The sequence below is a fragment of the Lampetra planeri genome, chromosome 2, assembly GCF_965212315.1.
Source record: "Lampetra planeri chromosome 2, kcLamPlan1.2.h2, whole genome shotgun sequence".
In the NCBI taxonomy this organism is placed as follows: Eukaryota; Metazoa; Chordata; class Hyperoartia; order Petromyzontiformes; family Petromyzontidae; genus Lampetra; species Lampetra planeri.
Window position 1 is genome coordinate 29803038 of NC_136108.1, and position 27784 is coordinate 29830821.

At 47.5% G+C, this 27784-nt stretch overlaps 1 protein-coding gene across 2 annotated transcripts; it reads right to left on the reverse strand.

Annotated features, from left to right (window-relative positions):
- Positions 1–726: 726 nt before the first annotated feature.
- EFR3B (EFR3 homolog B) lies at positions 727–27784 on the reverse strand. 2 transcript variants are annotated; one of them, XM_078612318.1, is made up of 23 exons: positions 27433–27784; positions 24114–24190; positions 23761–23891; positions 22976–23126; positions 21304–21425; positions 20881–21030; positions 20653–20787; positions 19659–19737; positions 18240–18375; positions 16815–16967; positions 15564–15675; positions 13698–13749; positions 12374–12546; positions 11298–11373; positions 10391–10552; positions 9466–9597; positions 9086–9153; positions 8089–8216; positions 6698–6789; positions 6240–6288; positions 5397–5503; positions 4879–4928; positions 727–4277 (listed from the first exon to the last, which is right to left on the reverse strand). In XM_078612318.1, exons 1-23 carry the CDS (start codon positions 27437–27439, stop codon positions 4169–4171), a joined length of 2451 nt encoding a protein of 816 aa, XP_078468444.1. In that variant the 5' UTR covers positions 27440–27784; the 3' UTR covers positions 727–4168. The 2 variants fall into 2 exon arrangements, with proteins under 2 accessions (XP_078468444.1, XP_078468436.1); XM_078612310.1 differs by having other exon boundaries at positions 24114–26149.

The following is a 27784-nucleotide window of genomic DNA, read 5'->3' on the forward strand; positions in this document are numbered from 1 at the left end:
TGCAGGCAGGGACAGGGGCCTTGGACCTTGAGGGCCCTCCCAAAATAAATATATAGACAGCTTTATGATGGTTGAAATTCAATACTGTAGCACTGATAAATGCTATGGGTAATTTGATAAAGGCATATCATCACTGGGTGTATTACTGCCAGGTATGTGTCAAATTAAAATACGTTTGTTAATTTTAACTTTGGGTTGGCTTTACAATTCGTATATCACATGAACAAAAAAATAGATTTGAAACGACCAAGGCGAATAGCAATGCAGTGTTTGGCATTGGGCATTGTTGGTGATAAACCAGTGAAGGCGTGGGATTGAAAATACAAAGAGCAGGCCTCCAAAACGATAAGAGCCCTACGGCTGTTCTAATGGTTCCAACGCAAACTATAACATTGCGTTCAACCCTATAGGTAACGTGGTAATTAAAGCCATAGCATCACCAAGTGTATTATTCCCAGTTACGTGCCAAAATTTAAATAGTTGTTGAATTTAACTCTTGATCTTCGCAGTAATACAATGTGTATATCAAATAAAATATAAAATAAACCAGACCTGAAATAACCACGCTGAATAACGACGGAGTGTTCGGCTGAAGAGCAACAACGCTCGATGGTTGCGTGTCAAACCTTGGAACAGCTGCTGCTGGAGCTGGCGGAAGGAGAGAAGCGACGAGGATGTGCGGTGTCGCCAAACAAGAACGTAGTTAGCAGTGCGTGACACAAGCGGTAACGGGGAGCATTAGTTCCGTCTCGGTTTATTGCACAAGAAAAACTCGCGTGCGCGCACGTACCACATAAACACGGGCATCAACAACAAACGTGCCCAAGCCTACGCGTCCACGAACCGAGTTTAAACTTTCACACACGCACACACAAGCAGGTTAAACGGCAACACGGGGCATTCACTTCACAAAATACATCTTCAGCCATAAACACTGGAGCGAATGTCTTTTCAAACACGGATGACAAACGATTAATCATCGTTAATAACGACTCTAGATTGAGACACAATATGCTGGTATGCAAATGTATGTACCTACATGACGTGGACAAATATGACAGGGAAGGAGGGGGTGGATCCAGCCATGGGATTATGGGGTCCCCTACAAGCCGTCTTTCCACATTTACCAATCAGTCAAACGATGGAGGAGCTTGCTTTGGAGCACTGCACCAGACCGTCCGAGGTCCTGGGTTCGAGTACCAAGGCAGCGCGGTTACTCGCACGGAAGTGAACAGACGGTGTCAGCCCAGATGCTAACGATTACACAACATGTCAAAATAGAAAGTAATACAATAACATGAACGTACCAGAGTCTATCACCATGCAGAAATAAAATAAGTTGATCAAAAATCACCCTTCTGCACCAATGGTTTCCACGAGCACTTGTTAAAGCAATCATTGGAAGGATTTGATCAACCATTTCAGGTCTTAATTGTGTTCACGCTTACGGTGACTTTCAGACCGCATTCCATTCTCTTTCTTTCCCCCCTCCTCCGTTCCGAGCATAGATGGAGTCGTCCGTCTGAACAACCGCCAGTTGCTGTCCGTGGTGCTGACGTTAAGAAAAAGCCACCACTTTTTTCAAATTTTATTGCTGTGGTTTCCACACCTGATGATGATTGCTTGTGTTGCAATCGAAACGTCGTGAGAATGTAATTGTTTTATTTTTATTATTTTATTATTTCCCTTCTACGTGACTTTACCGAATGAACCAAGAATATAAACACTGAACCGTTTGTCACTTGCGATGAGTCTCATCGGCAGAGGGTGGCCAGAGAAACAAATGCTGCTGGGTTGCCTGATGATATAACTAGAGCTGGGCGATCTGGTATTTAAGTCATTCATATAACGACAATTTGATGAATTACTCAACTAATCGAACAGAAAAATATTTTGGGTGAAAAAGTCTCCTCTGTTCCAACGTGTGTCACTGGACGGGAGGTGATGGGCGTGGCTTAGCAACGTCAACAGAGTCATCAGCCGTATCATGCCAGGTGCGGATTGTAGGGGGAGTTGTGGGGGGGGGGCAGCCACGTTTCTTTCGAGGTTCCCAGAGTAATCGGCCACAAAAAAGTAGTTGATTACAATCTTTATTCTATTAATCACCCCGAGTAAATTTTCCCAGTTCTAGCTATAAGCCGCTTTATAACAACAATAATTACGACAATTTGTAACATGCAGCACAGTATCCGCTGACTCCCGAAGAGAGAGAACAACTCGGAGTCGCGAGGAGGAGACACAGACAAGAAGGAAAGGTAGCCACACGGTAATCTGGAGCCAAATTCCCTACCCACTCACCACAAGCTCTACGGTCCTCTATATATTAAGGTGTTATTAGTCAATTAACAAGTGCTTAAATGTGGAAACCAGTACACCCGGAAAAAATCCAGGCGTGCGAGGGAGCAACACTCTATCCCACACAGACGGAACAGGTTGAGTCCACATTTTTGCCGGACCGCATTCTCCTGGCGAGCCAGGGTACGGCACCTCCTCGATGCCAACGGGAAGTTTCACAACATCTGTGTGTGATCCACCAACCCCCGCTGCCTCCACAGTGCTGGGTTACAGGCAGCCACGTGATGGCCACCACCGACAGGCTTAACTGTGCTTGTGGTGACTCCTGCCGTCCCACATCAGGAACATCGGTCAAGAAGGGCATTTGGGTGACGGGACTTAATGTCGTTTTTAAGTTGTGCTTGGCGATACAGCCTGTTTCATTAATATATTACCCAGAATCCACCTTGAAGGCGCATGTTACATTTAGTACATTATCTAAAATTGTGCTTGATATGAATATGTATGCTTCCTCATCTTCTGAGGTCTTTATGAGTGCACCAGTTGTGTGATGCAGAGAATAATGGTAAACATGGAAAGATAGGCCCATGTGGAGCAAAAGTGGTTCTTCAGTATGACCAATTTCATAAAAATGTATACACTTTTTAAAATATAAACTACATTGAAGTTTGCACATGGTAAAAATAAATACTACTTTCGTGGATAATTTTTTTCAGTTCAAGAATCTCACCAAACGTCTCACAAATACGTCGGTAAAAAGTTGTGCACAACCTCTGGGGAGAAAACATTCTAAGTCCACCTGCCACTGATGATCAGGACGTTGATGATGGCGATGATGCATTAGGAGTGATATGTTACTTTAGTGTAAGAATATATCGGACAACACACTCCGCGAAGATGACGAATATTCAAAGCGCACAGTATGGTGGGGTTCTTCTCTCTACACTGCGGGCCATGGCTTGCCCAGAGATCCCACTCCATGTGCCTGCAAAGAAAGACTTTTGCCTCTGCACTCGGCAAGGCCAGGTGCGTTGGGGGCAAATAATAATAATGCCGCCGTGAAGACGGACGGAGGTGCTGCCAACGAGCGACGCAGGAAGAACGGGCAGTAGCCTCGTCACAGCCACCGCAGGCTAAGATGCTGAGGCTGCGGCCGACTTCAAAATGTTGTGGCCATGGAGCGACAAAAAAAAGAGTTAAAAAAATATATTCACTAAGAGAACGTGGATATTTAAAACGAGAGTAGTTTACGTACTAATACTGCAAAGTAAAGGACACACACGCAAGTCTAATAAAATTAAATGTAAATAAAGCCTTTCGTTTGAACCCATTGCGAAGAGTAGCAACTACCGACGAATATAAGAATAAGCCCGAACGGCCACGAAAATCGACAAATCCAGGAAGTCAACAGTTGAAGCTTCAGTAGCAGATTCGGTAACAACAGCAGCTGTGGGAGGCCACCTGGGCACAGAGGCATCGGAAGCACTATTCGCTCTCGGTTACGTCAGCGTCTCGCTGCTCAAGCAAAAGTTGGGTGATGCTCATATCCACTGGTGGTCCCAAGCCATCAATGGAAATTCCGCCTTCCTATGGCAGGGACCGGTATAAACATAGGATGACAACTGTTGACTTCTTATGAAATGGTACTACTCGTGTTAACGACCATGAAGGTATAATGATGATGATGATGACAATAATGAGGATCATGAGGATGGTCCCGCTCAATCCCTGAACGGGATTGAATCGCGACCGCGAGATGGAATGACGGCTCAACTGATGTCACCGTCGAGACGTTTCAGCGTTGACGACTTCACATAAACAACACTGTACCGAGGTGGACCGCGGGCATCAAGGGCGATGAGAACCCCCGGCTTCAGTAGACGCAGAGGTCGGGCAGCGACATCTCATAGACGGGCACGGAGCGGCGGGACGCGGGGCCGTGGGCACCCACGCCAACCGAGCCGGAGGGGCTGGGGGGAGGCCTGTGGACACACACACACACGCACGCATGCACATACACAGACACACTCACAAACGAAGATTCCCTCATATAGCATTTAATAGTCTGTTTGAGCAAGTGCTGTTTGTGAGCACCTATTAAAGGCGACACGGCACACATGAAAGGGTGGGTGGCCAGTACCACCCCCGGCTAGCACCATGCCTGGCTGCCTTTGTCTCCCCAGTGCTGATGTTTACACAAGGCTGAGTCGACCTAGGGGAGGCCCAGGATCAGTTCGGATATTCATCGCTGGTGTTGGCCCACGACGGCGGAAAATCGAGTTCGATTCCCATTCACGAACGTTTCCCAGGACATCTGCTCCCAGACGGCGGACGTCCTGGGAAAGCCCAGGATGTCAGCGTGACGCAGGAACCTGGCTCAACAGCTGTGGGATGCCGGTGACATCATCACGGAACGGTGACGTCACCGCTGACGGTGACGTCACCGCTGCGCACTTGCACGCCAGGCAGCAAAACTTGATTCATAGCATAGTTTCATTCTTGTGTTTTTGGGAAAGACAAGTATCACAGATGCGTGCCAATATATGTGAAGCCCCCTCATCACTGTGTGCGTGTTGGTCTTACCGTATGGTCATTTCGAAGATTTGGTTCAGTTTGTTTTGGAGAAGATTGGCCTGGGGTGTAGGGGGTATGGGGGGGGAGACGGGGACACAAACAATCCACGTCAAGTGAATGGAGCTCAGGTGATGGTGCAAAGTTATAGGTGTGCGAGTGAGTGTGCAGGTGAGTGAGTGTGCAGGTAAGTGTACAGGTGTTTTGAGTGTACAAGTGAGTTTGCAGGTGACTGGGTGTGCCGGTGAATATGGAGGTGTGCAGGTGAGTAGCTATGTTGTGAAGATGAGTGAGCATGCAGGTGAATGTGGAGGTATGCAGGTGAGCATGTAGGTGTACAGGTGAGCATGTAAGTATATGAGCGTGTAGATTATCGCGTAGGTGAGCGCTATAGGTGAGCATGCGAGCTTCTAGGTGCACAGGTGAGCGTGTAGGTGAACACGTACGCGTGCAGGTGTACGGGTGAGCACTGTACGGCAGCGTGTGAGCACGCAGGGGTTCAGGTGACCGTCTATGTGAGCGCTCCTCACCCTGGCCTCGCACTGCGCTGCGATCTCCTCAAACGGCGCCTTCTGGAAGCGCTCCATCACCTGGCGCCGCCGCTCCCTCTCCAGCTCATCACGGCTCGCGCTGTCCACTACACACACACAACGATCCCCGTGCAGATGTCACAGGCGGTTGGGACAACGTGCTGTTAGCGAGCACCTATTAGAGCCTGCATGGTGAGCAAAGGAGTGCACCGTGGCCTGTACAAAGCCCAGCCACCTCTGTCACCCCAGGTACTCATTTAAGGGCGAGTCGACCTGGGGAAGGCCCCAGAACTGGTCCAAATAGTACTTGCCATTGATGTTAACCAATTCAGGTCACTGGGTACGTAGTACAATGCGTTAAACAACTGTGCCACTGCTCCCCGCTTTGACACACACATTCACGTGCACTCATGCACACACACACACAGACGCGAATACACCTATATATTCACACATGCACACACAAACACACTGACACTCGTCCCGCATACACGAGTACACACACGGACGTACACACAAGTACATCTCAATGAAAAATCCAGCTGCAACTAGTGTGCAACGCGGTGGCCGTCTTTGCTCAATGGTTAGACAAAAGCCACTGCGACCCGAAAAACATACAGTGCATTGATACTCCCCAGAGAAAATCATCGATTGTGTGTGTGGAGTTTTTGTTTTTATTAATTTAATGTGCCGTTAAAAACTTTCAGATTTCAGGACTGCCGCCCCCCCCCCAACCCACCTGGGAAGTTTCTAGATCTGCCTCTGACACAAATGATTTATTTCTTCCTTGTTTGTGTAGCGTCTGGTCTGAATGGGCAATGTCGCCGCGTGCGAGCCGCTCACCGATCGCCTTCTTGAGGCTCTCAAAGGTGATCTCCTCCGCCGGGGTTTTCTGCAACGGAAGAAAGGAAGTGAACTGATTGAACAAATTCTTTGCACATGATAAAAAAAAAAACCGAGAAACTATACAAATGAGATTAAACAAATGGCTTGTGTCCATCTATCATCTAATTATCCATATATATCTGGCCATCTTTCAGTTAAATATCTATCCGTCCATCTATCCGTACTCATATCTGTTCGTTCATCTGTCTATCCATTTTTCCCCCGCACCTCTGATAATTATCACGGTTGGCGATGTACAGTGCGAAATAATTCAACATGCATACATCTATCTGTCCCACTACCTGTGCATCTGTCTTTCCGTCGATTTTTCTGTTGGTCCATCTGTCCATCGACCTATCAGCCGCATTATCTGTCCATGTCCGTCTAGTTTGTCGATCTCCTCCGGGTAGCTTTACCTGCCCGTGGTTGGGGCTCCCCTTTGCCTCCTCCTCCACCTGGATGGAGATGGTGTCCACTGTGCTTTTACGCTTTGACAAGCGGTCCTCATCTGGAGAGGGGGAGGGGTGGGTGGTGCGACAAATCGTCTCAGGGTAAAAGGACAACTGTCATCCACGGGTGGCACAGAGCGACTCATAATGGCCGTGTCAGATCACCGAGCCGACACGGCAGAGATCATGGGTTCAGGTCCACAGCTTGTATATTTATCTCGCTGGAGACTTCTAATGGCCATGCCGAAGGCCCTGAGCCAACACTGCTGAAACCGTAGTTTCAAATCCAGGCTGCAGCCATCCATGCATAAGCCAGGTTCCGGAGTGCTTGATGGTCGCAGCCTGGTCACCAATGGTTGTGTAAGCGGCAGGATTTTTAAAACAAATAGGACGACTGCCACTTGGCGAGCCAACTCTCTACGGAGCATGATGGGGTTGCCGTCTAGCGTGGGGTGAGAGAGGCTCATTGAAGCATCATATATTGAAACATATTCTTGGTTCTTTCGGTAAAGTCACGTAGAAGGGAAATAATAAAATAATAAAAATATAAACAATAAAATTCTCACGACGTTTCGATTGCAACACAAGCAATCATCATCAGGTGTGAAAACCACAGCAAGAACATTTGAAAAAAGTGGCAGTTTTTTCTTAGCATCAGCACCACAGAAAGCAACTGGCGGTTGTTATTTTTATTGATTCCAATCATATTGTGTGGCCGATAACAGTGAATTATGTTATAACCACTTTAAATTAGTGGGTTATCCAATAATTCAATTGTATTAGCCGTATAAATAGATCGGTACTCGTAATGCTTTACTACTTTAAATTGGTACTAATTTCTGTTCTGGCCCATGGACTCTTCAGGTTGACAGTTGTAGTGGATGAGATTCAGGGTTGGAGAAATGGTTAGATGTTTATGTAGACTTCATACAGAACAAGGGGGGGAGAGTGTATGGTTACATTTTGAAATTAGTGTTTTGTATATTTACATCCGTATGTTTTATATGGCTGTATATGTATGCATGCCTATGTGTGCATTTACATATGTACATGTGTATGCGGGCGGGCCATGATGGAATAGTGGCTAACACACTTGGCTAAAAGCCTGGCCACCTTGGTTCAATTCTCGTCCATGGGCAACATCAGTGGAGGTTATCTGAATCGGTCACGGGGCTCCCATATGTTGACTCAGCCTTAAATTAGTACCTGGTGCGGCCGGGCGTGGTGCTGGCCACACCGCTTCCTCATGCACTTTGCCAGCATTGACAGGCCCTCGCTAACAGCACTTTCCCCAAACTGCTTTTCAGAAGGCTACTCAGGAGACTTTTGTCTCAATATCGTAGCCGTGCGCGTCTCACCGGTCAGCTGTGGCACGTAAGGCACCGTCAGTCGCTCCACGCTGTAGCCGCTCCCGCCTAGAGCCTCTCCGATCTTCGCCGACAGCAGCAACATCTCAGGATCCAACCGGTCCAACGTCCGTGGCAAGCTACCAAGAAACATAAATCGGGAAAACGAAAAAAATGTGTTCTTAAAAATCCGCAATTATGAACATTTGAGCTATTTCATGTCATCTGATTGGACGAGCAAGTGAACCAATAATTATCAGTCGACGAATCGATTGCCGACTCACTGACGACTTAACGAGTAACCGCGAGTGACTATATACACTTGGGTAACTTAGATAACTCTATTCTGAGACAACATTTGAGCTATTTCATGTCATCTGATTGGACGAGCAAGTGAACCAATAATTATCAGTCGACGAATCGATTGCCGACTCACTGACGACTTAACGAGTAACCGCGAGTGACTATATACACTTGGGTAACTTAGATAACTCTATTCTGAGACAACGTAACTCGAGCCTTCCAAGACTACAAGGTGCCCACTTCAGGATAATGAAGACGATCCGCTCCAAGGTGACGACGGTGACGGCAGTTCCCCCACAACAGCAGCCCAGAGCCCCGGTCCATGCCGGCTCTTATCCCCCTCACGACCCGGCCACGCCCCTATTCCCGAACACTCTCTCACTGCACCTGGTCCTGTCTGTATCTGCCCTTATTACAATTTACGACGGTCAGGTTCCGTGCTTTCCCTCACGTGACCCTGTCAGAGCTTGTCACATCAATCATTATTAGCGACCACTTAGGTCCCACATTACCCTCACGTGACCCTGTCTGTTCCCATTACGTTAATTAGTAACCATGGCCACGGGGAGCCGTACTGTCCCTAGATCACCCCGTACTGTCCTTACACATGTGACGCGCCTAATACATCTGCAGATGCACACTCTGCACGTCGGAGTGCTGCCCACTGCGTAAATGCGTAAAGACAGCCGCCCAGCCCCCATCTCACTTGGGATTCTCAGTGAACACGTGCGCAGGAAGCAGGTACGGGGCCTTCTTGCTCCGACTGTCAACCACCTGTGAACGACACAGACCCCGTTTAACAATTGCTAAATTGTTGTTGTATTCATATCTAATTGGCTAATCTCACAACAGTCTTTCGACTTATCGGTGAGCTAAAACAATAACACGGAGGATCTTTGTGAGTGTGTGTGTGCGTGTGCACCTCCCAGTGATCTAAAACAATAACAAGGAGGATCTTTGTCTTTTGGTGTGTGGGTGTGCTCCTACCAGTGAGCTAAAACAATAAGGAGGATCTTCATGTGTGTGTGCACCTACCAGTGAGCTAAAACAACAACTGGCAGGCTCTTCGTGCTTGTGCATGTGCACCTGTGTAACATGCTGGCAGAAGGCAGGCACGGCGGTGAGCTGGCTCAGGAGGCTGCAGTAGGCGACTACGAGCGCCAGCACGGAGCAGCGCGTGGCTACGGGCGCCCCGTCCTCGCCCTGCAGAGCTGCCTCCTGCTCTCTCGCACAGGGACCGCGGGAGACAAACCCACGGGGACACGGGGAAACAGATCAGCATGGCCAAATCTGCTGATCCCACCTCAACAGCATTTTAAAATTTGAGTAGTACGACGTTTTGCTGGTAATTACAATCAGCTTCATCATTCTTGCCTGATGAAGCTGATTGTAATTACCAGAAAAACGTCGTACTCAAATTGTTTAATGCTGTTGATTCTCTCTTCAACACACCGGTGGGCTAAAGAAGTGAATTATTTTGTCCTTTGAAAAACGTGACACATTTTTTACTGTTTGGCCATGTTGGGTGGTGGAGGGTTACGACACATTTATAAATAACGCGATCTGACCCAAAAACCTATATTATGAGTACCCCATCAACTGGTTCTGAGGTCTTTCCCTTGGTCACTGCAGTCATGGTGAACATTCCAATGCCTGTCTCTGCAATTGGCCCTCACCCATCATGCACACACGTCCCACCCAGCACAGCCGATTTTTTCCTAATCATAAACACAACACTTAGCCGGCATGATCGCTTTCTGACTTCTGCATTGCTTATCCGGTCCTGCCACGATATTCCTCGCATCCGTTTCAGACACCTGTGTTCAAATGCCAACCGGTGAATTCCGAGCTGCTTAGCTAGGGTCCAACTGTCTAATCAACGCAACAAAGCATGGGCGAGGGCCAAGGGAACGGGGCCGACTGCCACATCTGCATGGCGAGGGCCAAGGGAACGGGGCCGACAGCTACACCTGTGTGGCAAGGGCCAAGAGAACAAAGCCGACAGCCACACCTGCATGGCGAGGGCCAAGCGGACGAGGTCGACCACCACCTCCTCGCCGGCCAGCTCCACGCTCAGCACGGCCAGCGTCCCGAAGAGCGCACGGAAGTTCCTCTCCGAGTTGTCCTCCCGCTGGCTCGCCAGGTAAAGGTACCGGTACAGCTGCTGGCTGTGCTGCAGTGCGGCACGGCGGGGGGGGCGCGGTGCAACCGCGGCACAAAGCGGGACAAACAGAGACAACGACACAAAGCAGCACGCAGGGCAGTGACGTACGAGCACGGACTGGCACGGCGCAGAAGCATCACTCTTTCATCACTCCCTTTTCCACCGGCACATGCGAGTGGGGCCCTCACGGTTCGGGTGGCTTTCCACTGGCTATTTACCATGCCGAGCTGTGACAAAATCGTGATACGCTGGCCTTACAAGACATTCGAAATATACAGGATGGCCAAGCAGGGTCAGGGACGGGGCTAATGTTGTATGCGATGCACGTGACGTCAGCCAATACACTGCGAGGACTGAACCGATGCTCATCCCAAGTGAAACGTCACGATTCAGCGTCACAATTTGATTAAAAATGTCATTATATTTGGCCATTGGGGTGAATGCAGAATTGCTAGCAGCTGCAGGATTTATAGGAACCCATCGACACAGGGCATGTTGCAAAATGTTAGCGTAACCATGCAATTAATGTGAGCGTTACAATGGATTTCAATTGATTCATTGCTACGTGCACGGTGGCCGCTGCACCGGCCACCGAGGTAGCGTTACTCTAAAACTTGACTAAGTAGGACTCCTTGCCGTACTGCAACCTACTAGCTACCTCGCATCCGCGGCGTGGTCTCAAGCCAGCTGTGACCCCTGAGCGGGCCCACCACCAAGCCCGCCAGAGCCAAACAGCCACCGCGCCGGTCCTCACCTTCTTCATGAAGAGCACGTCCTGGCGGGAACACTTCTCCATCTTGAGATTGAGCACCGCGATGTCGGGCCAGATACTGCGGTGGCAGCAAGGAGTGCGGTTCATCATCATCATCGTCACTTGGTATTTATACCGTGCCTCCTATGCACGAGTTCTCGAGGTGAACTGCAGCAGGGGGACTCCCAGTGACAGCTGATGCAGTGAGGTGTCAGGTGAATGCACAACTTACCAGCAATTGGGGCATTAGTCTGCCAGGAGGGGGTGATATTGCAATGTGTGTGCCGAGTGGAGGCGTTATTCGCGAGTAGTTTATCAAACTTGGCACATTTGGAGCATGACACAGGCACCGACTGGCCTACTCTTTTACAAATAATCGCATGGGATCTTTAACGTCCACTGTGAAGCAGACCATGCATCTTCTTGGTTCTTTTGGTAAAGTCACGTAGAAGGGAAATAATAAAATAATAAAAATAAAACGTAATAAAGTAAAATAATGAAGTATTATATTATATTATTTTATTATATTATTATATTTTATATTATTATATTATTTTATTATGTTTTATTTTTATTATTTTATTATTTCCCTTCTACGTGACTTTACCGAAAGAACCAAGAAGATGAATCCCTGCAGTCACGAAAGCTTTAAATCGAAATTCAGACCATGTGTGTTTCATGGTTAATACACTGGCAGTATTAACCAGGACGGATGCTGGGCTCAAACTGCACTCCATCTACAACAAGCGTCAAACGTGCGACTGCTGGGTCATGTCAACGTGTAGCCAACGAGTTTGCTGCGAGAACAATTGTACATTTCCGTGACATGACCATTATCCAATAATCCCAAAACTTGGTAATTATGCTTTGCGCTTGTGTGTTTTGAGGTACTCCGATTAGTATGGTGCAAAAGAGGTTCAACATATAAACATACTTCCAGTGTGAATGAAGATTACTTTAAAGGTAAAATAATTTCCGTGATCCACAACACATACAGAGGCCCTTTTCCCAGCGGTGGACTGACAAAAGGAGCGCACGCGTGTGCTGATTATGCCTTCTTGTTTTGCTCGCCCACCCACCTGACGCTCGCAAACTTTTGTCGGTTGCCATGACGATCAACCAGGCTCTGCAGGATCTCCATGACGATGACCCTCAGGTCGGGGTGCTCCAGCAGAGAGAGGGAGAGCAGCGGCTCGAGGAAGGAAGATGGCAGCCCGCTCGTCATGTTGGACACGTGGTAACCGCACGTCACCTGGCGCGCACAAACACAAGCGTCTCTCGTGTGGCCTTCATCGGACTGATGGGCCAAGTGTTGTGAGCGAAGGAATTGTGCGGGCTAGGACCATGCCCGGCCCCTGCCTTAATCTCCACCACAGTGGTAAAGTGTATACGCCATCTTCTTGGTTCTTTCGGTAAAGTCACGTAGAAGGGAAATAATATAATAATAAAAATAAAACATAATAAAATAATTCTCACGGCCACAACGCAAGCAGCCGTCCTCAGGTGAAGAACAGGTCTGTCTGAAAGACAGCGCTGTATTTCAGACAGACCTGTTCTTCACCTGAGGACGGCTGCTTGCGTTGTGGCCGAAACGTCGTGAGAATTATTTTATTATGTTTTATTTTTATTATTTTATTATTTCCCTTCTACGTGACATTACCGAAAGAACCAAGAAGATTAATCCCTGCAGTCACGAAAGCTTTAAATCGAAATTGTATACGCCATGCCAGGTACTGGTATAATGTGCTGAGTCAACTCGGGGGAGACCCAGGACTGGTTTGGATATCACCACCAATGTTAATCGTGGATGGAAATCGAGTCTGAGTTTCCAGGTTCATGGCTTCAACAACCATGTGATGCATGCACACAAAGACAAGATCCCCCGTGTATCCTGAACAGATTGTTGGGCGAAGTGCTGTTAGCGAGCACCTCTGAAGGCCGGCAAAGCACACGAGGGGGTTGGTGGCCAGCTCCATGCCCGACCGCTTTTGTCTCCCCAGTGGCAATGTTTACAGGCTGGACTAGGTACTAATTTGAGGCTGAGTCGACCTAAGGGAGTCCTTGGACTGGTTCAGATAATCGTCTCTGGTGTTGGCCGTGAGCGGGAATCGAACTCAAGCCACCATGTTAATAGCGCAAAGCGCTAAATGCTACACCACCGCTCCCCATGTTTAAACACTCTCCCCATCTATGCTGCCTTCGCCAAACCGCACAGAGTAGGGGAAGGCACTCGTCCAGCAGTGGACTGACATATACGTGAAAGGGCTGTACATAGACGTGAATACTATATAAGGCATGTGTACACACACAGGTGTGCACGTAGACCAGTGTAAACTTGTACAAACACCCAGAAGCATGGACATGTGTGTACAGGTTACGGTGCAAACGCCACACAGGCCTCACCTGCAGCACAGAGCGCAGCAGCATCGTCTGGATCAGATACATGGCCTCCTCACTGCAACCGCACATAAAGACCCCCCCCCCTCTCTCGGTCATTTAATCTACTCAAGACTGCTGCAGAGAGTGGTGTTAGTCAGCGTGCAATGATTTACTGGTTTAGACACCACATGTCAGTCATGTTAGCTGGGAACTGAACTCATGTCGTCAAATTTGTCGTGCAGTGCGTGAATCACTCCTGTGCACATACACAATTCCATTAACAGACCACACTGTTATACACCCTCACACTGCACACATGTACGTGCACACGAATCCAATCGTTTGTGCGATCCTGTTGAAGCATTATATAAACATGCATGCCGTGCTCTGTTTGAATGGACCGAAAAGATCTCCAGAGGCATGATCTTAAACGAAAAAAATTACGCGAAGGAACATCAAAGGGGTGACTCAGTGTGCACCGCTTGTGTTAGCCACACCAAGCAAGGGCGCAGGGCACACCACACACAGTATGCTCAGGGGGTTCATGGGGATTGTGGGAAGGGAATGGGTTCGCAGTCAGAAAGGGGGATTATGGGATAGTAAGGGAAGGTGCAGTCGTTAGCGAGGGGGATTGTGGGAAGGCAAATAATTAATAGGGGGCGGCAGACAGTAAGGAGGAGATTATGGGAAGGGAAAGGAATGGCATGAGTAAGTGAAAGGGATAGTGGGAAGGGATAGGGGTGGTGGCACTTGGTAGGAAGCTACCTCTCCAAGCACAGGGATGGGCCCCAGGGAGGCGAGGGAGGGAAAAGAGTTTCCCTGAAAGGAACCGCAGAGTCTGGCCTAACGGCACGCACACACACGCATCAAACTCCACGTCGGCTTTGTCTTAGTTATTCTTTTGTGTATTCGTGTGCGTTAATGTGGCACACTATTTTGTATTGTCCCCCTTTTTCCTGAGTGTGAAAGCAGTGAAGTTTGGTAAAGCGAAGTTTGGTCAATATGTGTGTGTGTGTGTGCACGTACAACCCAATGACTTGAGTGTGTATAAGAGTGTGTGTGTGTGTGTTCGTGGAAGTGTGCGTCCAAACCTGTGTACACAGGTGCACATGTCAATTTGTGTGCTATTATGCGAGCCTCAAATGAGTACCTGGTGCGGTGTGTAAACATCGCCACTGGGGAGACAAAGGCGGTCGGGCGTGGTGCTGGCCACCCACTCCCTCGTGTACCGTTCCGGCCATCATAGGTGCTTGCTAACAGCACTTGCCCCTACAGTCTGTTAAGGCTATATGGGGGTTCTTTGTCTTTGTGTATGGTGTGGGAAGCGGTAGTGTAGCGGTTAGCGTGCTGCACTATGAACCTGGCAGCCCGAGGTCTATTCCCGCTCATGGCCAACAACGGTGATGATTATCTGAATCGGTTCTGGGCCTCCCCTAGGTCGACTCAGCCTAAAATGATTACCTGGTGTGGTCTGTAAACATCATCACTAGGGAGACAAAGGCGGTCGGGCGTGGTGTTGGCCACCCACCACCTAGTGTGCCATGCCGGCCTTTATAGGTGCTTGCTAACAACACTTGCCCCAACAGTCTGTTCACACTATACGGGGGATCGTTGTCTTTGTATAGTGTGGGTGTGATCATGCCAGCTTACGTAATAATAATGGTGAGTATGTGCATGCCTGTGTGTTGTGTATGTGTGTATACATTTAAATGTATGTAGTGTGTGTGTGGACATGCACATGTGTATATAAATGTGACTGTGTGTCTCTCTCCGTGTATCTGTGTGTGTTGTGTACTTGCAAACATTCGAGCATATGTATAAATATATATAAATGTATGAGTGTGTGTGTGTCACCGTAGATGTCTCCGTGTGTGTGTATTGTAAGCGTACCCGCCGTGGCCAGCACAGAGGCTGGGCTGGCACCCTGGAAGAGGCATCTTGCCCATAATGAAGAACATGATCTCCGAGCGCTGGTAGTTGGGCAGTGTGGTGGCAAATGAACCTGGCAGAAAGCACGCACAAAACAACCGGTCATCTCGCCCCACACGGACCAAAGTAATGCCACCAAAGCCGACACAGTGTGTCCGTGTGTGTCTGTGGAGGAGGCTCACAAATATGATGCGACTGGGAAGTTGAGATGTATTTTCCCTCCAAAGACAATGGAGGGTGGAGGAGTGAGGCTTACAACTACGGTAGAGTGCTGGTCCTCTAAAACGCAGCAAGTTGCCACAGTGGGAAGCACAGTTGGTGTTGAATCTGTCAGTCATTTCAGTCAGAACCCATAAAAACGGGAACCTGTCACGTGACCTCTTGGCAGTGAGCCTTCTCCACTTCACATGGCCTCAAACTGCGCATCAAAGTCACTTACTGGTAAATGGCGGCTGCTGTTCTTGTTGTGTATGCATCTGTTTGTGCATTTGTGCATATGCTTGTCTATGTGTGTATGTATGTACGTGTGCTTGTGCATACCTATCACTTTATGCGCCTTTGTTTTTTTGTGTATCTGAGTGTATTTCTGCATGTCTTTGTGTGCCCGTGTGTGTATGTTTGCCCGTGTCTTTGTCTCAGGTTGCGATTACGTGCACAGCTATGTATATCTGCGTGTGTGTGTGTCTGTCCCGTGTTTTCCTGCCAGTGGGCGTTCGACACTTCACGTGGCCTTAAAGTGTACATAGCCTGGCACAAGTGATGTGGTGACTTCACTGCCACTTAGTAGCGAATGGCGGTTGTTGTGTGTCTTTGTCTGCATCAGTGGCGAGTCACTTCAGAATGTGTCCTGGGTCTCCTTTAGGTCAAAGTCAGCCTTAATTTTGTATCTGACACGTGTGTAAACACCTGCAAAGGGTCAATAAAGATGAGGGGGCATCCTGCTGATCACACCACCCTCTCATGCCCTGCAAGTGACAAACCACATTTAAAATTGTTTGAAATTTTCATACAGTCATACGTGACTGGGCTGAAACCATCGCTATATTTGCGAACTCAGTTTTCATTACGGGTGGCTCTGAAACCTGGATTTGAATCAGAGATCTCAACCGTGCCATCTGAGTGCTCCGACACACAGTGTTCACCTTCTGAGCTGCACGGCTACCTCTGTGACATGGCCATTGTGAGCTCCCTAGAGGCAGCCGGCCAACTCACCGATGGTCTTGATGAGCGACTCCTGGAACATCTTCTCCTCCTCGTACTCCGTGTCCTCGTCCTCGTGGGAGCCTCCACGGCCCGTCAGCTGGAAGTCGACACTGAGCCGCACATGGCGGAGGAGTGTGTTGCACACTTCGAGCACTGTGGGGCCTGGGGGCACATAATGGCCAACAGCTGTCAGATATCGTTATCATCATCATCGTCATCATCATCGTCATCGTCATCATCATCATCATCGTCATCGTCTTTATCATCGTCATCATCGTCATCATCGTCATCATCATCATCATCGTCATCATCGTCATCATCGTCATCATCGTCTTCATCATCATCATCATCGTCATCATCGTCATCATCATCATCGTCGTCTTCATCGTCATCACTTCATGTTTATACCACACCTCCTATGCAGCACATCTCAAGGTACCCTGTGTTATGATAGGGGTCCCCCAGAGGCAGCTGTCCCTGTGAAGGTACAAGGTGATCGCAGCACCGGCCGGTAAGTGGGCATTCGTCTGCCAGTCGGGGGGCCGGGGGAAGTTGCTAAGTGGCTTCCTAATTAAGTAGTATGCGATTCACCTATTATAAAAGCCCGGAATTTCGTTTGTCCGTCAACTAAATTATAAGAGCCTTTTGGAATGCATGAAGCAAAAAGGTATAGAAAGTGGGAAGAAGAAGACATCAGTGGGGGTGACGGGGAAGGGCCGAGGGGCGAAGCATCAATAAGCCCTCTGCAGGAGATTGAATAAGGCAGCCATAGGCCGCCAAAATTCTAGTATATCAAATCTTACAAATATGAACTATGAAGTCACCTGATGGCGGTAGCTTGTGTTGCGATCGACACGTCGTGATCTATTATTTTTTCTACCTACGTGACTTTACCGAAAGAACCAAAGAGCATGGATTCCTGCAGTCACGAAAGCTTCAAATCCAGAATGAACTATAAACACTGGCGGTCAAGGACCGACCCAGATGTTTTTGGTTAACTGACTGCAATGAATGGCAAATGCACCACTTGTGCTCCCCACCATGTCAATCTGGTGCTCCACTCGCCATTGCCTCTTACTGTTCTGTAGCATCCTTCACGAGGCTTTGTAACAACATCCGCCATTCACCACTAAGTGGCAGTGATGGCACTTATGCCATGCTAGGTGCACTTTGAGGCCACGTGAAGTGTTGAAGGCCCGCTGGCAGGAGGTCACGAAATAGACCCAGGTGCCATGGATTGACTAATTGGGATGACTGGCAGATGCACCAACTGTGGTGTGCCAACTCTCTGCGTTGTAGCCGCCTGACGCTTCGCTCGTTGTTGTGAGTGTCCCTCCCCTGCCCTCCATTGTTTCTGGAGGACTGCCTCCAACTCCCCAGCATCGTCCTTCACAAACCTCCTCCACATAGTCACACGCACGCAAATGCGCGTACCCACGGATCCGCCGGCGGCTATGGCCACGGTCTCGGCAAGCACCTGCACCAGCCCTGCACGCACGCGGGCGCTGTCCTTGCTGTGAGTGTCCAGGTGCCCGAGCAGCTGCTGCAGAACCAGGTGCGAGTGCTGTGCCTGCACACGCAGCAGCACACAGCATGGAAAGCTGTGGCGTGTATGTATGTATGTTGAACTTCTTTCGCACCGTACGTAGCCAACCCTGGTAATCGGAGGTGCTGCGTAGTTATTGAGTGTGTGCATGCAGTGCAAGTGCACTGGGGTTCCTGGTTCAAAGGGGCCCAGGCGCTTGGCTATGGAGAATGGGGGAGGGGTGAAATTATACAGGGAGCACCATTTCATCGCCTGTGCTGGGCACCATGCCAACCACACACGCTACCGACACCCATGAACATATTTCGTAACCGACCAACTCACACAGCAGTGACCGAGAGGCCCACACAGAAACCCCAAAACTTACACAAAGATCCACAAATAATGGAACCAAAAGGCTAACATAGGACCCATAGGTTAACATGTATGTACATGTTGAACTTCTTTCGCATCGTACGTAGCCAACCGTGCCAATCAGAGGTGCAAGAAAATTACAACAAACTAAACACAAAGAGCAGTTCTAAAGGAATGAGTTTTCAATTTAGACATCGGAACTAGGGGCGTAGCTGTTCAGTGTGCAGGTGGAGCAACTGCGCCGGGGCCTACTGGCTAAAGGGGCACAGGTCCCGGGTTATGAATAGGGGAAAGGCATGGGTGGCAGATTCTTGGAAGGTGCCACTGGCGTGAGGAGTCACGTGGTGAGACAGCCCAGTGACAGTAAATAGGGGGCACTATTTCATTCCTCGTACTCGGGTCCATGCCAGCCACGCTACGCTGACGCATGCAAGACCAGTGATACCGAGTTTGAAGCTCGGGTACCATTATCGTCATCATGACCTCTTGACCTAGTCCAAGTTAAAAGTCAAATAAACGATGTCTCCCTGCTAAACGAAGTATGGGGTGACACAGCGCTAAGTCGGTGGTGGAAATTACACACTCTCATGGTGAGGATAGTTTCTACACAGGACATGTGCTGTTGATTCCCACAAAGTGGTAGTCCTCACCTTGACCCAAGTCAACGGAGTGCATCCCTGTTTAAACGAGAGTTAGGCACTGCTCATCTCTAGTGAGGGCCTAGAAGAGCTACTGAAGGAAATTCCAGATTCTTATGGCAGAGATAAGTCTGTAAATTGGACGTAAGCAAGGACCATGTGAAGCCGATATCGAAGAACAGAGGTGACCACTGTCGTTCCTTCCCGATGCTGGTCCTATCACCCCCCTACCCTGTGTTTCTTCTCACCTGAGTAGTCAATCACTCACAGCAATGCTGTTGGAACAGACACAGGAGGTGTTGCGTGTGTACGCACCTGTATGGAGTACATGACGATTTTGAAGCATCGTACAGCAAAAGCGTTGGGGTCCCAGAGCTGATGGTTGTCCAGGTGTCTGGAAGGTGTGTGTGCAAACAAAGATCCTGCATTCGCATTGACTGTTGGGATAATTCAGAACACACAAAGTGCTTACCACAAATGAACCACACAATACCTTGCTGATCTCGTCTAGGAGCATAAACCATCACGCGAACTCCGGTCATCTTCGCAGTGGCTTTTGGCGAACCATAGAACAAAGACGGTCACTGCATCGCGCGGTTTCAGATGCGCTTCTGCGGACGTCTGGAACGCTCTTTTTTTCGATACTGGAAGGCCACTGGAGCTACGCACTTTTAAATCTCGATTGAAAACGAATTGATTTTTGTGTTTAGTTTGTTGTCCTTCCCCCGCACCTCCCATTAGCATGGTTGGCTATGTACGGTGCAAAAGAGGTTGAACATACATACAAGTATGGTGGGGAGCACCTATTAAGGCCGGTATGACACATAAAGGGGTGCTGTGGCCAACATCACACCCACCTACTTAGGTCTCCCCAATGCTGATGTTCGAATACAGCAACATGTACTAATTTAAGGAGGAATTGACCTCGGGGAATGACATCACAGAAATATGTCTGAGGTCTCTCCAACTGCTTCCTAGCCACAGTCAAAGAGGGAGGGAATGAAAAAGGGAGAAGAGTGGATGTGGTAAGCGGGCAGGAATCAAGGTAGAGTATGTGGAAGGTTGGGAGGAAGGGGAGATTGAGGGAGGGAAGAGGGGAGGAAGAAAGGAGTTGTGAGTGGGAGGGAGGACAGCAGGGAGTGGAGGGAGTGAGGAAGGAAGGGAGGGGGAGAGAGATGGGGATGGAGAGATGAGGAGGGAGAGATGGGGATGGCAGAAAGGGAGGGAGAGATGGGGACAGGTAGGGATGGGAGGGAGCTGGAAGTCTGGTTCCCTGCGATGGAAGGGAGGGAGGGAGGGTGTGCCATACACAAGGACGGGCCGGATGACGTTCTTGATGTTGCCATAGGCGGCACGGCCGAGCAGGTCGCGCAGGCAGCTCTCCCCGAGACACGCGGGGCTGTCTCGCTCCCTCTCCGTCACCTGCAGCGGGGACGGGGACCGGCTGCGCATGCCAGCACACGCATTCATTGTAGTGGCGTACTGTGGAGAGACGTAGTGTGAAGTGGTGTAGCGTTGCCTGGCAGGCGCCGCGGACCTGTCGGCTGGGTCCGCGTGCTGCATGTTGTAGAGCAGGGAGGGTACGATCTTGTCCATGTGCTGGGGCTCCCAGATGTCGGCCTGAAGCTCATCCTTCACGGTCTTACGCACGACGCCCTGCAGGCCCCTGATGCCAGCCATGCGCACCCTGGGCACCAACATCATTGTTACCATCAATGACATTATTACCAACACCACCACTAGCATCACCGATACTTTCATCTTGAATCAACAACATTGTTAAAGTCACTGCCCACAACATAAACATTATTGATAACACTGCCACCAACGCTGACACCATCACTGAAACCATCACCAATAGAGGAGGGGTAAGACTGGAAGGGTCAAGGAGGAGCAGTCAAAGAGCAGAAATCAGGCTTGAGGGATGGGATGAGAGGTCGGGAGGGTAGGGCGACCGCACTTGTTGGTGGCGTCCGGATCATCGTGGCTCTGGTGGCACATGGCGCTGAACTTTGACACGAAGAAGTCGTAGCGGCGGTGGTACGAGGGGGTGTCCTCCTCAATGTTGGCAAACTTCACAAACTGTCGCCGCAGATTTTGAGTGCGATGGGGTGAGGGAAGGAAAGAAAGAAGGAGATAGGGGCGGGAGTAATAACACAGAGATAAACTAAACTATAAAATACATCTTTACTAGGTAAGGCTCACTGAGCTGTATAGCTCTTTTTCAGAAGTGACCTGGCCAAAAATGAGAGCTCAACAAAGTGGCGGCTTATCATTTGGAAATGTATAGCAGCTAAGTACTCGAAACGCATGATTTTAAATGTGGAGGGAAAAAAATGGAGGACCCAGAGAAAACTTCACACAACCATATGGTCTTAAGAATGGGTGAAGCTTTCTTGAGATAATAATAAAAGGCATTTAACAGCACATTTATGAATTGCTTAAAATAAATTATCATGTTCACTATGAATGAGAATGGATAGACAAATATAAAATAGCTTACATTGAGCGGATAGTTTTAAGTGTGGCTTGGAAGAAATTTATTAAGAAGTAGGCAATATATGCAATTCTATTTCATTCTCGTACTTGGCAATATGTTCAATAGCAAAATGCTAATGCCAAGGTCTGCAAGCCTCGAGAGAGCATCAGGAGAGCGTTTGTGTAGTTTTGCTATTTGTCAATTGAAGGAGTGCAGACTACAATGGTTTACTTTACTGTCCATAGTTTGGGTTGCATGGCCACATAGGTGCGATGATATTTGAGTCTTGAATGAGACGTCCGCATTGTTCCACTCTGTTTGTCAGAGTTCTTTCCGGATCTAGGTGACAGCCCGATCAGAGAAGGGAGATCTGGACTTGAGATGGCATGGAGGTATAATGTTGACGTCTTGATTAATGGGTAAGTTATGGTTGGCAAGAACACGTGTAAGCTCCCTTGCATGTCTCTGCGAATATTTGGTGTCCAAATGTTTGCTAGAACATGGAGCTACTTCTCACACTTAGTTTAAGCTTCGGTTCACATAATAACACTGCTACAGACTCGTATATTATTGAGTACTTCTAATGATCAGTATGTAGCTTAACTAAAAATCAATCATGAATAATTAGATTTGATGTAAATGATATGCATATGATATTCTATTACTTTTAGGCAAGTATAGCGAACAAAAATGTGCAACCAAATCACGTGCATATGCATGGTTTACGTAATGGTTTCCAACATGCAATTTTTATGTAATCAGCAGCATAACAGCTGACAGGAAGCTGTTAGGGGAAAAAATCATTTGCATATTTGAAACTTTTGATATTTTCTACGAGTGTTGTGGACGCAACAGACAGATGGAGATAATGCATAAACGCTTTCAACCTCTGTCGGAAAAGCAGTCATAAGGAAAAACACAAGATGACAATAATGAGATGAAAATATTATTAGATGATGATTAAAATTGCACCCCCCAAATTGCGATAACCTATCAGTCCTCTGGAGCGAGAGGTGGTGTGGGGAGGGGTGGCTCTGTACATGACAAGTAAATCATTGTTTGCATTATCAGCATCATTATAATCATCATCATTGTTATCCTTATCCAGTGAGTGAGATGAGCTGGGGTGAGTGGCAGTTGGGCAAGAACGCACCGAGTTGGTGCCCAGAACCTGCATCTCGGGCTCGCTGCACTCCAGGAGCTTGGCCACCATGCGCAGGAAGCTCTCCACAAAGAGGTTGATGCTCTGTGAGTGGCACGCCATGAGCAGTTGGTCCAGCGCCTCCATGGCAATAAACACGTAGCTGGGAGACACGTGGAATAAATGTGCGATTAGGTGGTGAACACATCTGCAAGCTGAATAAATGTATCCTTTATAAAAAAATAACAATGTTTCTTAAACAATTTTTAATTGGCTGAAAAACATAAATATATAGAGGAATGCAGAGCTTGGGCAATTGTTGACACCGGCACACAGCCTGGCTGCCTTCCAACTCATCATTGCATGAATGACACTATTACAAACTTGACGTTATTATTAACTAAATGGCAAATCAGCAGTCATTTTAAAAGGCCGACCTCTATAACGCTGGAAACCCATCGCAGCCCACTATTGGTACCAACTTGTCTGTGCCGGTTATTTTTTTAATGCATTGGTTTGCGAGAGCCGAGATGGCTCCCATCAGTTTCTACTGAATCGAATGCTTTTCGTAATCTACAAAAAGCTATGAATAACGGAAAGCCATATTTATTTGTCTATTGCAAAATCTGTAATTTCCATGTGGTCAATGGTATAAAAAACCCTTCTCTAAAACCAACCTAATTACTTAAATAGTCGTTAAATAACGAATGACTTAAATAGGTATCCGAGCTCTAATTGAAACGAGTAGCGTATGCGTCTACGTGCCCACGTGTGCTTATGTTCATATTCGCGTGTACCCATGGCGGTAGTGCCGTGCCACGTCTCGGCTGAGCCGCTCCGCTAAGTATGCCCCGATCCGGTCAAGCTTTTCCGGTGCGGAGAGTGCGTAGAACGTCAGCTTCTCCATGTTGGCCTTCATTAACCCCTCCTGGGATGTGGAGGGGGAAAAGAAAGCGAATGGAGGACAGAGGACAATGAAGAATAAAACAGAGAGGACAATGGAGAGAGGAGAGATAAAAGCGGTGAGATAGAGACAAACAGAGAACACTTACCATGGATTATAGTTGTCTCTATGTCAGCTGGGGTTTGCGAGATTGTTTGTGTGCCTGTGTCTTGTGTGTTTGCTTCTGTGTGTGTGTGATTCACTCACAGCAGGATCCTCTGGGAATATATTGTCTACTAGCTGCTTGTAACGAGGTCGCAGAGCACCACAGCAGCCACACACACCTGCAACACAAGCACAAATCCCCCCCGAACCCAGTGTTAGCATGAACAGTCTACTGATGCAAGTTAAGAGAGCGAGCACCTATTAAGGCTGATATATAGTGAATATATAAGCGTGATGGTGCACCCTATCTCACACTCAACACTCTGTCTCTGCTTTGGTCACTAATTGGAACCTATCCGCTGCTAATTTCAGCCGTTGTTCATGATGGAAAAATAAATAGTAAGTTCATTAATTTCGTTTTCCCCACTGAATTTTGATTCCCACGAGGCCGACATGCACTGGTCTAATCCTGTTGAAATGACGTCACGGAATCTTTGGGTCAGCCAGCACAGCATCACATTATCACCAACAAGGAATAGCCATCCACAAACAATACATGATTACTTCTGCTGTCACAAAATAATAGATCTCTCTTACCACATCCCTCCTTCTTGCTATGCAACTCGAGGTTGACCAAGATTCCGGTATTTGACACAGATCGAATTGAGCGACGAAGAAAGTTGTTCATGTATTTAGATTTTTGTGTAATAATTCGTGACCTGGCTGTGGATTAATGAATCAGATCTAAGTGGTGTCAGTTCATAAATCTACGAAGAAATTATCTATTTTTCCTTGAACAATCACGATTTCTGTTTACATCTCATCTCTGCCTCTGCATCTCTCAGTCTTGATCTCTCTCACAGTATTTTGAGTCTCATTTGTGTTTACTAACATATATATTATGAGTACCCTGAGCCACGCAATTGAAAGACCGACAAGCACTGGCATCAGGCTTGGCAGCAGATTGGCAGAATAGATAATGAATGATAAATGTGATTTGTCGCCGCGTGTGGATGATCCTGAATCCTGAATAAATCTTCAAAATTCTCCAACAGACCATCGTGTAACCAACCCCACTGCCCATCTCGCTCGCTTCCCTCCCTGCTTGCGAGCTGTCGCGCGTGAATGTTTTTCCTGTTGCAGTTGTTTTTGAGGATAGCAGGCACCATTTGAGTCCTACAAGAAATGAGCAACTGTGAGCGCAGCCCCGCTACGTGGACAGATTAACAAGGCTTTCCGCGAGTGAGCAAACAAATGTGCATGCATGCGCGCGCCTGTGCATGTGTGTGTGGGCGAGCATTACCGGTATGTGATGGGCAGCATTGAGCACCGCACATGTCCATCACCGTTTCACAGCCGTGCCTCTGTTACTCCTGACCCTGGCCCTAACTCTCGACCTGAATATCTGCAGCTTCGATCGCCTGCCCGCCTGCCTGCCAACCTCTGCACCCTCCCCCTCTTTGCCCCTCCTCCCAGCTTTCCTCTCTAGCTGTTTCTCAATATACCACCAGGCTCTCTGCATCACTATATTTATCATTGTCCTCATATCCTCTCTCTCTCCTTCCCTGAACAATTATCTCTTACTCTTGTCTCTAATGCTGTTGCTCTCAGAAGATTATATAAAATTATCCACCGACTAGTGACATTCATTATCTCAATTTTTCATAACCAATCCCGTTGCTCCATCAGTTTGTCTCCATCTGGGTCTCAGTAATTGTCTTTTTATCTCTCATTTATTCCAGGAGGAAGATGCCTTTGTCCTCCCAATCCAAGGCAACCACAATACCCAGTTAAGAACATGGATGCCCCAAGTGCACACACATAACGTGCTTGCAAATACAACTCTGACTCTAAATCCGCACCCACCATCTCTATTTTGCAAAAGCGAATTTGAATGTAGATCTGTAGACCGGGTGTCTAGAATGTTCTGATCTTTGGGCCAACTTCAAGACTGATCCGCATACATAACGGGTTCTATGTACGCATTTAACGATGCATCGATGATACTTGGCTTCAAATAAATGTGTACACTCATGATGCATGTATGCAATAATGTGTCTGAGTTATTTACGCTTGAAAGAAATTGTGTGCAACACGATATGCTAATGTTGTTACATTTCAGGCTAATGATGACAAAACTGTATAAATGAGACAAAACAAGAAACAATATAAAATGAGGCAGTAAAACCAGATTCATGAATCGAATCAAGACAATTCAAGCATTAGCAAGGGGGTTATGAATAATTACGTGTCTAGTTTTGGGTCCATATAAGCCCCATGAACATTCGACACCAAGTAAATGATTTGCTCAATGCTTGCATAATTCAGTCAGAATGGGAATCTTTCTTTTTCCTGGAGAAGCCAGATGAACTATGAAGCTTTTTTTCACAGATGTCCAGTCTGGGCGGGTCATAAAGTTACACAAACAACAACGATTCTACAGTCTCTGCCTTATACACATGCCATGTCTTTTAACCCTGAACTTCACTCTATCCCACGTCTGGGAATGTATTGTTGCTTATACTGTACCGTTTTATCCACAACGATACATTTCAACTGCTTATATAGATTTCCCACCGAGGTTTTCCTGCAGTATTTATCGATGCAGACAACCTTGAGGCTCATAAATAGGAGAATGCCCTCACAATTATGAAGTACTGCCAGATGTCCTAAATTTTACCAGTTGGATTCTTTACCCGGTTTCAAATGAAATTAGTCTCATCAGTAGATCAATACTGTACTGTGTATGATACATTGATGCCCAATTATAACATGATAGAGGGAATAATTTTATACGACAAAAACCCCCCACAAGATTGTTAATATTAAACGCAAGATAAACCAAAATTACATTTCAATACAAACGCGCTTTTCCAAAACCTCAAAATTCCCTCTTTAAAGCCACGCTTAGGTCCCAGCTGTGTTGACACAAAATAACGGCACAGTACTGCCGATTTCTAAATTAACAAAAGGAAAATGTACACGGTACAAATGTGTACTTAATGTATGAACACTCTAATACATGCGTGATCTTTGCGAGTATTAATGTTAATAGCTGGGGTATTTAAAGCCCTTCGTACTGTATACAAACATACGAATAACGGAACGCGACACGCGAGATCATTCCCGTTCCTGTCAACCCCTTATCAGTGCCAACCTTATTACAGACCAATTCACACCTTATTGGTCACCCCGTGCCCCTTATAAATATCAACGTTCATCCTATAAAGTCCCACAACAAGAGAGAAACACAAACAAATAGATAAACAAAAACGTTGCGCGTATTGAAACGGCGTACGGAGCTGAAAACTCAATTCCCCTGTACAAGAATACGTGGTAAACCGTATGGGTTGACAGGTGATTTCATATACAGAAGCAATAAAAGCAATTTTCAGCAACTTGGCAGATAAATTGAACTCACTGGACATGACGTCTTGCTCAGGGCTTTGTCAAACCTTGACTTCTTTCGGTTTTTATAATGATAAATCTCGGCGTGGTCGAGAGGGCGTGTGCGGCCTACTTGGCTTTGCCCGGTTTGAGAGTGCTTCGCCGGCAGGGTAACTAGTCGAGGACGGCGGGTCCGCTAGGAGTGTATGTTTTATTGAAAAATAAAACTTGCTTATTGTTTGTGCTGTTTGCGTGGATTTATGCACGTGGGGTTTGGTATTGCAGGTGAATTAATACGGTGTGGTAATTAATAATAATGCAGCGGTGCAGTGGTGAAGATGGTCGTGGTGGTGGTGGTGATGATGGAGTTATTATGGAGATGGCGA